Consider the following 11,541-nt stretch of genomic DNA (forward strand, 5'->3'; position numbering starts at 1 on the left):
GATGTTGCTACATAAGTTAAAGCACCTTGATAGCAGATATTTACTTGTTACTACTTTTTTTTCACCCATCCATTGGTGTACTTTGGGGTTAAAATGTGAAGTTATCCTCTCCTTTTCATCCAGAAATGTCATGTCAGACTTTGGTGGTGAGGTTATGGCAGAAGTTCTGGCTGAAAGGGCACTGGTGAGGCCACAAATCATCCCCCTGGTCCCACTTACCAACCAGTACCGACACCAGGACCATATGGACCTCAAGGACTACAAGTCCAAGGTGAGCCGTAGGAAAAAATTAGTCGTACAAAAAAAACAAAGGGGAAAAAACCATCCGATGAATAAGTTAAAGTTGCTTATATCCAGAATTGAAGGCTCAGTGGCATTGTTGCAGGTCGTGTTTTTAAACCACTGACCTGCTTAAAATGCAACCAAGAAGGAAAAGTGAAAATGGTGGTATGAAAAGTTAATATAATGAATATTTTAAGAGGAAAACTGCGCAAGATAAAAGGCTGCCCTTGAGCTGCGGTCTCTAAAGGTGTACTTTAAAGTGCCTCTGCAGTGTCATTGAGTTTGGCCGCTCTCCCTCTTGTAGCCTGAGAAGACAGAAGTTCCCCGGCAGAAAAGGAAGTATGAGAAGAAGCCGAAGGTGCTGCCACCATCATCAGGCACACCCCACCATACAGGTCCGGTTGTCTTCAACGCCAAGGACCTAAACCAGTACGACTTCCCCAGCTCGGATGATGAGCCCTTTTCCCAGGTACCTGCACGCTTAAGCAAATGCGCTCATTCATGTAAAGCCAAGCATGTTACGCAGGTCAAGCTTGGGACTTTTTCCTCAGAGGAATTCTTTGCACAGCATTTTTTTTCCTGTAGTTTGACTTTTTGCATGGTGCCACTGGGTTATTTCCAGTTTGCATGGTTTTGAAATGGTATTTTTATTTTTTTTAACAAAGTGGCAGCAGCTGTTATGCTGCGATAAGGTTCATTAGCTACAAAGCCAAAAGAACAGGTAAGATTTTTACACAACAGGAAGAATTGGGGGGAGGCCACCTGTCTGTATTAGGCGTTTTCTTTTCTTTTTTTCTTTTTCTTCCTCTACCTGAAAACTGATCAGATACCAGAAAATATGTTTTTCTGGCTGCATATTGTTTGGTGCTTAATAGAAAACATAGATGGGGAGTTGTGTAGGTACAGAATCCAAAGGATGCTAAAGAGGGCTATGATTTAAATCAAAGATTTATATACTTGGAAATTATTTTTAGGATCTAAACTGAAAGATTTGAATCACTGCCAGGCAATTGCTTCACTGTAGAACCTGCAGGGTCACCGGGGGCTGGAGCCTATTGCTGCTGTCATAGGCACAGCCAGACTCATTTTATAATCATTGAAAGGGGAGGAAAAAATATCAGGGTAAACCTGCATAAAAGCTGTTTCAGTACTCAGTTCAGCTTGAGTGAATCTGGGCTTTAATTTAAAAAACAGAAGTCCTTAGGGAATAAAGCTCGATAGGTTTTCAAAAGGATTCTCATTGGCTGCCTGCAGTTCCCTCTGTTTCCAGATCAGTGTCTCTCACCTGGTCCATTTTGGGTAGTGTGTGACAGTTTGCAGCCAGTTTTGTCTTTTTGCTTGCCCTTTGGCTACTGTGTAGGCCTCCTGAGGAGTGGAGGTGTGCTGCCGCCTGGGCCCTCATCATACACGTCTGCACTCGCAGACATGCTGTGACAGAGAAAGTCAAACTCCTCCAAGTTGGGTCCTTGCTTTGTACTAGATGACCTCGTTCTCCTCTACCTTTATTTTTTCCGTTTGTTTTTCATTTTAAAGTTTGAGGAAGTACTCGGTGAAAAGATGTTACATTTTGCCCCAAACTATTGAGTTTGGGGCAAAATGAGATTACAGAAATAATCCTCCACTCTCAGAAAATTGATTTATTCACTGTTTTGTTGTTGTTGTTTTGGTTTGGTTTTTTTTGAATAGTGTAAAAAGACAACATCTGTCTTCTGTTGCTTAATTATGAAGTACAACACATACTGGAAACTCTGTTCCCTCTCGTCTCTGCAGCCACTTGGCTGTGCACTACGGCCTCTTCTTGTCTCTCCACTTGTGGAGACGAGGAGTGCTACCGCTGCTAAACCTCAGCCCTTTGTCTTCATGAATCTTCTCAAAATTGCCAAACCATGTTTTATTTTTTAAAATAAAAAAATAACAAAGGCTTCTGGCTTCAGTACTATAACTTCTGCTCTTCAGCTGACCTTACACTGACCTCTGACGTCTCTCATCCACAGCTGCACTCAGGCTCATCAGAAGCAGAGGAGGAGAACGACCCAGATGGTGCCTATGCCTTTCGCAGGAAGGCAGGCTGCCAGTACTATGCTGTAAGGAGCATTACCTTTTGTTCCTTAGAATACCTTAGTTTTCTGTAATGAATAATGAAAATTAGTATTACATGTTTAAGGAAACCCTTACTATGTTGTAAACATAACTTGAACAATGCCATCCGGTACTGAAGTCAATATATTGGTGCCTGTAGTTCACTGATGAGATGCGGATTGATTCTAAACTGCACAGGTCAGATGTATTGAACCCAGAGAACTGCAAGAAAGAGTGGAAAAGGTGAACTTAAGTGTCCTGTCTGTCTTCGTAGGCTCGTCAAGATCGGGTGGGTAGCTGGCCGTGGTGTGGACAATGGGAGGGTGGTTTGGCAGAAGCTCGCTTTCGCTACAGTCTCACCACAGTCACCATGCCACGGCGATGCCTGGGCATGGCTCGACGGCGCGTGGGACGAGGCGGCAGGTGAGTTCACTTACTGCAAAGTGCTGGCATTTGAATCCAGCTTTACATTCTATGCTCCTCTGTCTCATCTGTGTAGATGTCTACAAAGCAAAATCAGCTAAATTTATCACTTTTAGTTGTTAAACCCTTTTCTCCCTCTTTTTCTCTCAGGGTGTTGCTGGACAGAGCATACACAGACTTTGACAACATTTTCCATGGACTGGATCCAGACATGCTTGACTTGCCTGTTCCTCAATCTCCTCCTCCTCCTTCTCCTACTCCTGCAACTACTTCACGCGCACCGGCCACCGACAAGTTTGCCAGTACCTCAGAAACAAATACCTCGGAAAGAAGTTCCTCCTTCAGTTCCTCTCTTTCCCCATCCTCCCCCACTTCCACGGACCTCAGTCAGATACTGTTGAATATAAAGTCGTGCCGATGGAGGCACTTTAGACCACGGACACTACCACTACATGAGCTGGACAATGCCCACCCTCTATTCAGGAGGCTGAGCCGAAGCCTGAAGCGCCCACTCTCGGCCTCCACCACCGGAGGGCAACCCTTTGGCTCCCAACGTCCAGGGAGGGTTGTCCCTGCACCCACACCCGTCGCTGGTAGGTGGCTTATCTGACTGTAGACAGACAGTGTTGTGTTCTCTTTGGGCTGTGTTGGTTTCATAACTTTATACCCATTGAGACGGTAAGATACCAGCTAGTTGGTGTTAGATATTGTTAGCTATATAGTGGTTTGTTTGTAATTGGCAGTTTTTCATCAGCCAGTATAAAGATAGCTGAAAAGTAAAGCAAAGGTAAAATGTCCTTTTAATTCCTCTGTGGTTTCAAAGAATTCCACTTAAAAAAAATAAAACTCCGTTGGAAAACAGCCCTCAGCTGCTCGAGCTCAGGATGCAATTTTTCTCCCATATTTTTATTTATTGTGGCAGGTTTTGCTGTCAGGGCTGGGCTAGGTATATGTCAGGGCTGGGCTAGGTATATGTCAGGGCGAAAAGGAAGCAAAGCCAGACTTAATTCATAAGGTCTGCACAAACTAAATGGTAGTCCTCAGTAGTTTTGGCATGTCAGTGCTTGAACTAGCTGTCATCCTATTGCATATTCAGGATAGCATGGTCCTCAAGTTAAGAGGGGAACAAAGACTGTCTTCCAATGGGAGTAGGCCAGCAGGAAGGTTCTCATTACTAATGACTATAAACATTTAAAGTAAGAGCACATTCAGTGGTATGACAGCCATGGATGCCGTTCGCTTGGAGAGTTCGAAAAAGTAACGGTGATAAAGTGAGTCGCTAGCTGGAAATGAGTGGCTTGTTCCGGACACATGTCCAAGTGTGGTTGATTTTTAACCGAATGTTTGCACCTTTTTATTTCCTTGTTTTGTGGCTCTGCTTCAATAGCAAGAATTTCTATATCTTTTATTTTATTTGTTTGTTTATCTAGAACAGCTGTTGCTTTGGGGGTAACACTGTATGAATACAATCTACCTTTCATTCCTTAAGGTGTCAGTTAAAGCAGGATTTCATAAATGAATTCATGACATGCATGGATTTGACGAAGAGACGAAATGCCACAGGTCCCTGGTGGTTTTACTGTGAGGGCAGTCAGGCGGCGGGTGTCTTAATATCGCTGCAACTTGTTTTGATGTGCATGAAAAAACAAGCTGCTTATTGATTTTTCCAGAAAAGGTTCAGTGAGAACCTGAAAGACTGATATGATTAACACAGATCTTTCAAGAAACTCTACTAATATGTATTGTGTATGAGCAAGTGTGACAGCTGCACTTGTTGTTTAAGTAGTTGATTTTTGATTAAATTAGACGGTGTTAGATTTCAAGACATAAAAATGACATGTGCTCCAGATGGAGGTAATGCCACAGGACGAGCTGTGACTTGGAGATGTACTCAGATTGTGGATCTTATGAAACTGAGAAGTGAAAAGCACACAGGGAATGGATACATCAATAATGCACTGATGCACATAATGCCTTTAAAACATGAGATGAGGACTTTTCAGTTCAAACACTAATGAAGAAAAACTTACGGCCATGTTATCTACAGGTAAACAGCTTTGATTCAAATACTAGGGTGGATGAAACATCCACAAAAACATGTTCAGGTTTTCTTTGGCTCTACAACACCTAAAACGTCACATATGACTGGTTTCATGAAGGAGTTTGACATTGACTCAGGCTTTCTACTTCAGAAACTGCACGTTTGCTCAGAGGCACATTTTACTCTTCACCTTAAAACGGAACAATTTCCACCTGGTGTATTTAATTTGCAATGCCAATCCTATTGATGCCATTAAAATCTAACTTAATCAGTTTAAATCTATTAATCAGCTGTCCCGTAGCCGTAGATATGGATATCACTTCAGATTAAATACTGACTTGAGTTTTGCCACTAATAACATCCTATAAATAGACTAATTTGATCCAATGCAAATGGGCTTGGCAGCTAATTAGGACCAAGTATGAAAACGTATTCATTCATTATTTGGGTGCACATTTTATGCTGCTGTGCCTGGCAGGGCTTTATTTGCTGGCATGACATATGGCTTAACTGATACTTTTGTTTCTGTAGGGATTTAGCCCGGTTGAGAGAGCCACCTGTGACATTAAAAACTCAGTGTCTAAACTTGTTAACTGTATAATCTTGCTTTGTAGTAAACCTCAGTTGTCAGGCAGGAAATCTGAGAATATATTTTCTGGAGTACTCTGGGTTTACCTGAATATGGCCAAAACGATTTCTTTTCCTACCACATATACTCAAAACTGAATGAATCAAAGCTGGAATGTTTTATTGTAGTACAAAAGCCACCAGAAATAACCTGGAGAGTAAATGGATGTACTCATTACCAAACATTGGTCTGACTTTTCATTAGAATGCATTGCATCACTAAAAACTCACTGGTGCCCAAAAGGTGTTAAAAGTAATTCAGGAAACCATGTAGTGGTTTTGCTTTGTTCATAGTGAATTGGTTTCTGGTTCGGTCATTCAGTTAATCATGAGCACAGTTTGCAGTAAGGTCTGCAGCATAACAGTAAAATCCAAGACTGAAGATGCTCCTTCGTGACTGAAGTCTTTGGCCTTTGTTGTACTCACTGTTGTTTGCTTCCCTGCTGACTTATCAAACGAGGCATACTGAGTGGGTGTGAGTTGACAGAGTTGGTGTCTGTGTGTTGCTGTTTGATTCAGACTGTTGGAGCAGCTTACTTTTCTTTCCCAAATATGGTTTTTATTCATCCAAAAGTTGTTGAAAACAAATATTTGACCAACTTTCTATCTTCTTGGGAAGATAGAAAGTTGGTGGCAATACATTAGGCACAATGTGTCATGACCAGTGTATCTGAAAGGCTCCGTATGCATCATGTGGTACGTGTCTTGACCTGGGTTTAAGGTTTAATGCCAACCTGCCACCACTTGGCTCAAATATTCTTTGTGTCAAAAGATCTGTTTGTTTTATGATTGTGAATTTGTAACACTGTTTTTGTTTCTCTTAGCTTTCACAGTTGAACAGTACCAGCAGCATCAGGAGCAGCTGTCCCTGATGCACAAACAGCAGCTGGAGCAAGTCCAGCAACAGCAAGCCAACAGCGCCACCACTGCCAACAGCACACAGGTCAGTGTGCAGATCAACTGTCCAGCAGCAGTGATCTGAATTTATATATTTATATAATATATACTTTTTGTTTGATCCCCCCGTAATCTTCAAATCATGTAAACCTGTTACTCTTGGTCTTCTAGCAGACCCTGGCAAATACATTGGACCAGGCCAGTGCTCAGTTTGCCGCCTCGGCCCTCGTGACCGCCGACCAACTGCTGGCTCTGAAAACCAAGGAGGAGCTAGGACCAGGAGTCAATGGCGTCCTCTCCCCCTCAGGTATAACGGCTTCCCACACAACCACTGGTTTGCCCAATAGCCTCTTAGCTTTAAAGGCTCATGTTGTAATCACTATTGTTGAATTTAACAAAGGTATATTGGTATTGACGTTCCCAAAATTGTTTACTTATTGCTTCTAATTCTAGTTATATGTTGAAATTAAAACAAATTGATTTTTTTTTTTCATTTATTTTACAACAGCACTATTAAAATGAAAAGTCCACTTTACCAAATTGTTAAAGTACAGTGACAATGAAGTCAAGACAAAGCAAACGAAGGGACAAAAGTAATCATAGTACTAACGCCCTCAATACTCATCAACAGAAAAGAGCAGATGGCAGCACAATGAAAGTTCAACAAAACCTGCACCAGCAGCACCCCAACGACTGATGCCGCTTCACGGAGGAGTGTTTGCTAGATAACCAAGAAAAGTGACAAAAGGGAATTTAGATTTTCATTAATCTGGAGATGGAAGCGGGGCACCAAGGTGTCCTTCACCGATCAAACTCCTGCAACCTGAAGTCTGATAATCAGTGACTTTTTCTTTGAATACTGATTTGGTGAAAAGGGAAATAAAACCTCCTGCTTGTACATTTTCTTCTGCCACGCAGCAGATTAAAAACTTTTCATTGTCAAAGTTTTTTAAATTAAAGTTTCTGTTAAGTTAGGTGAACGAGGGGCTTTGAAACCTGTGTGCACATCTACACTACCTCATGTTTTAAGGATTTGATTCACACTTTGAAGGGAGGAAAAAAGCTGCTTTGAAACTTTGTACTCAACTCCAAATTGCTGTGCAAATTCAGTGCTTCAAATTCATAACAGGAGCAGGTTTTAAAAAAAATCAAATAAAAAAAAATCAGGTGATAATTAAAACTTCTTCTCCAAATCCTGTTTATTCCAACACCACCAAACACCCCACCCCACCCACTTCAGGTGTCTACAAGGGCTTGCACCTCTCGAGCACAGCGTCCCCGTCCCCTGCCACCCCAGCTCCTCCCACTGCTACCACGACACCTGCTTCGCTCCACCCCTGTACCACCACCACCAGCTCCACGTCTGCTACCAGTAACAACAATGGCACCACTCACCCTGCCAACACAACTACCACTAACACCACCACTCAGGTCCTGCTGGGAAATAACAACAACCTACGGCTGAGTGTTCCCGCCACCAAGCGCATCCCCACACCCCGGACACTGAGCACCACCATGTCTACATCCGCCTTAAAGCTCGCCCACGCAGCCGCCGCCAACTGTCAGAAACCCAAGGTCACTACAGCCTCGGCCTCGCCGCTGGACATAGTGCCCAGGTAAGGAAAACTGAAAACACTCGAGGGGGGAAGTGATTTTCTAAGGCCGTACCTAGCTGAATAGCACACAGGAAAACGTCAACATTACTCCTTTTAATTTATTACCTTTTACTCAAAGCAGCCATGTCCAACGTGGAACACTCTTGAATGTGTTTGTTATGAACCTACTGAGTTACCAGCAGAGTTGGCAGCTCTCAAAGTTTACTTGTTCTTGTGAGCTCAGTTTGTAGTTTAGCTGTCCAGCTAACACATTTTCTAGTCATTCTGCTCTGTGACAGACGGTTTGTCTGCTTGAGATATATTCCAGGGATGACATGTTAGACCAAAAAAGAAGAGACTTTACTTTTGTATATGAGGCATAGGACTGCTTGCTAAAAGGTTTGCCACCTGTGCCATCTTTTCATGTGTCTGATGAAAATCTGTCCAAAACCAATGTGAGAGCAGCCGTGCAAGATGTTGTCACAAAATTTATGGATGTGCGTAGTAAAGATAAAAAACATAGATTGGATGCGTACTGAGATGTTTATGACTGAGCTCAGGACATTACTTCCCTGTCAATGTTTACCTTATGGATCCAACCTGAAAATGTCATTTGCGGTACCTTTCACCTACATCTTACTCAAGAATAACGTGTCTAATCACTATAAAACACTTACTTCTGGGCTTTTATTTTGAAATGTGGCACATTCAGATTTCATCTGTTGCTTTTCTAGTTTGTAGAAACATGAGTAAAGATATTGTTTGGCCTTAAAGCAGGCCTGTTGTGCTGTTGTTTAAGACAACTGAAGTAACAAGTTTATGCTAGCCTGTTTGTGCTAACAGTTTCAATTTTTGCCCTCAGGGAGAATCATGAACAAGACAAGCCAGCACTGAACAGTCTAACGGACAACACAGTGGCCATGGAGGTTACGTAGCCTCTCATACACCGCTCTGAGGAAACGTGACTCCATTGGGTTTATTTTTTGTTTTTGTGTTGTTTTTTTTTAAGGTGCTATGCATCATTCGTTAGTCATGAATGCAAGTGGTGGCGGACTGAGCACGGCAAGGCTGGGTTTCCATAGCAACAGTTTGGGACTTAATTGCAATGCTCGTCTCGTACAATTCCCCCCCCCCATTTGTTACTGTTAATAGGAAATCTCTGTAAATTCTTAATATGGCAATTATATGTACAGTACTGCATATTTGTAATACCCCTCTCCCCACCCTTGTTCTTGTATATAACATTACTTGAATACAGAATTGTTCATTTGTGATGTTTTGCACTCGATATTAAAAAAAAAAAATCAAAATGAAAATTAAAAAGAGAAAACGACAAACTGCAACTGGTGCGAGTATGGGGTGTGAAAGTTATACCACAGAAAAATGTATGTCATCACATGCATGGTGCGGAACCTGCTGTTTGATCTATTTATTGTGCCGTGTTTACAGAGGTTTTCCCCCCACATTCATTAAAAAATTATTATTTTTTTGTTGTTTTTTTTAAATACACTGTATCCTTCATCAGTTCCCTGTGCTGTAGTAAGTGTTTAGGTAGATTTATACAAAAAAAGAAGTCCCCACTATTTTTTTTTTTTTTTCTTTTCCTTTTTGGATGTTGTGAACATGGCCGGGGGCTCACCCGTTTTTGTTGGGTGTTCCCATGTGTCTGTTTAAATCCACGCAGAGGTGTGTTTGTTAAAGATTCAGGCGCAGGGCAGTAGAAGATGTGTATTTAGCCCTTTTCAGACGTGATGTGAAGCATTCGGCTCAGTCTCTTAAATTGACGGCACTGTCGTTCAGAATTCACTCACACACATCCGGGGGGGGGGCTGCTGCGGTTGCCACGCGTACCAAGAACTTATTACATTTGTGGTGATTAGTATTGTGCGAGGTGCAGCCCGCGCTTCTGAATGTTTCTTTGACCAACATCTGCGGGTGCTGCTGACTGTGCCGTACCCACCTGCCCCTTGCACACAAGCCGAGGGCTTTTCTGAATCAGGAGCAGCTAAAATGCATCGTAGATAAATGTTTTAGTCTCATTTCAAATCTAAATCAAAGATGAAATGTTATCGTTGTGTAACGCAGCTCACAGAGATGCAGGGGAATTGCGCACAGATGCGATCTAGTGCGAGCTCATTCGTCAACGTGACTTGACGCAATCAGACGAGCTAAAGTGGCCAATGAATGTCACTGAGACGCCAACACGTTCAGATGCCGTCAGATTAATTGAAATGTCTGAAAGGGGCTTTTGTTTGTTTGTAGGCATCAGTTTGTCAGTGGGTAAATCAGTCTCCACAAAGCTCTTCCATACATATGTTATTCCTGAGACAAGTAACAAAACAATGGGGATGAAGACTTTCCCAGAAGACTTTGCTGCTTCTGACTTATCTAAGCACTATATATTATAATTTTTTTTCTTTTTCGTTTTTTAATTGATGCTGCTTTTGTATGATTTTTGGCCTCTGGTTTCTACCAGATGGCCTTAGTAACGTTTAGTTTTCTCTAAAGGATAATCCCCCTCCCTTTACCATTTTTTTTTTTTTTTTTTTTTAAACAAATATTTTTGTATCTCCCTTCTCCTTTATTTTCCCATGAAAGACTTCATTCTTTTGTTACTTGTTCTGAAAAAAAAAAAGAAACTATAAGGGAGTAATTAAAAAAAAAATGCAGTAACTGACATTTATTATCATTCCAGCTTCTGTATAATAAGGAACATGTATCAATTGAGAGAAGAAAAAAAGAAATGAAACAGTTTTCTCTACTTTTAAAAACTCCAGAAGGCTGAAAGGCCATGAACCACAAGTTATCGGGTGCCTTCATTTGGGAAAAAAGAAAAAAAAAAACTTTTAAAAAAATCAATAAAACAAAAAAAAATCACTCTCTTCTGTGAAGAGTTTGGTACTGAACAAGGCTACGTGTAGTTTTTCTTTGTCTGTACCACAATCCCAATGCCCATTCCAATGGCCCAGTTGATTCATGATTTTTTTGTTTCCCTTTTTGTTTTTGTAAACCCTTCCACCACACACACTCACACACATGGGAAAGACTTAAGAATCCTCTTGAATTGTCACAAAATGAAATAAAAATCCAGGGCATTATGTGTTTCGACCAACATGTCTCCTTTGTTTTTGTTACTTTAATGGTTTCGTTGCGTCTTTGTGTGAAGAAGCTTCAGTTTAGGAGCCAAATTTGATCTCAGGTGGGCCGGACAAGACAAACTGTGTAATCCTCCTACGTGTGAACATTTAATGAACCGTCCAATTCCTCATGCAAACTAGATGAACACCCTGAGAGAAAGAACTAAAGAGCAACCTGACTTTTTCCTTTGTTTAAAGTAGTGTAGAGTCAGTGAGCTCCAAAGTGTGGGCTGTGAAGCTGCTGCAGGTGGGCTGCAAGAACTGATTTGTATTATTTACTTTGAAACAAGTTTTTATAACTGATAGATGTTTTACTTAAACTCTTATGTTTGCCAACAGACTGCAGAAGTTGCTGGGGGCATTCATCATCCCTAAATGCACCGCGTGGTAGTGGTGAAGTTAAAGTTATGACCACTTTGTAGTCTTTCTACTGCTGTGGTTTTTAGTGTTTTACTGCTGG

The 11,541-nt window shown here is 41.6% G+C and overlaps 1 protein-coding gene across 4 annotated transcripts in view; it reads left to right on the top strand.

Moving 5' to 3' along the window:
- LOC102799491 (enhancer of polycomb homolog 1-like) overlaps positions 1 to 11,056 on the top strand; it is a 34,682-nt gene extending 23,626 nt beyond the window's left edge. For 2 of the 4 annotated variants that reach the window (XM_087831278.1, XM_087831276.1), the window contains 9 exons: positions 124 to 271; positions 587 to 751; positions 2,277 to 2,366; positions 2,636 to 2,784; positions 2,935 to 3,377; positions 6,277 to 6,395; positions 6,521 to 6,656; positions 7,590 to 7,965; positions 8,807 to 11,056. In XM_087831278.1, coding sequence (XP_087687404.1) covers positions 124 to 271; positions 587 to 751; positions 2,277 to 2,366; positions 2,636 to 2,784; positions 2,935 to 3,377; positions 6,277 to 6,395; positions 6,521 to 6,656; positions 7,590 to 7,965; positions 8,807 to 8,879 — 1,699 coding nt within the window. In that variant the 3' untranslated portion in view covers positions 8,880 to 11,056. Of the gene's footprint in view, positions 1 to 123; positions 272 to 586; positions 752 to 2,276; positions 2,367 to 2,635; positions 2,785 to 2,934; positions 3,378 to 6,276; positions 6,396 to 6,520; positions 6,657 to 6,980; positions 7,966 to 8,806 lie in introns of those variants that run through there. The other 2 variants (XM_087831277.1, XM_087831279.1) reach the window with 2 other exon arrangements.
- Positions 11,057 to 11,541: the final 485 nt, after the last annotated feature.

The sequence above is a fragment of the Neolamprologus brichardi genome, chromosome 18 (genome assembly GCF_056152115.1).
Source record: "Neolamprologus brichardi isolate AB-2024 chromosome 18, ASM5615211v1, whole genome shotgun sequence".
Lineage (NCBI taxonomy): Eukaryota > Metazoa > Chordata > Actinopteri > Cichliformes > Cichlidae > Neolamprologus > Neolamprologus brichardi.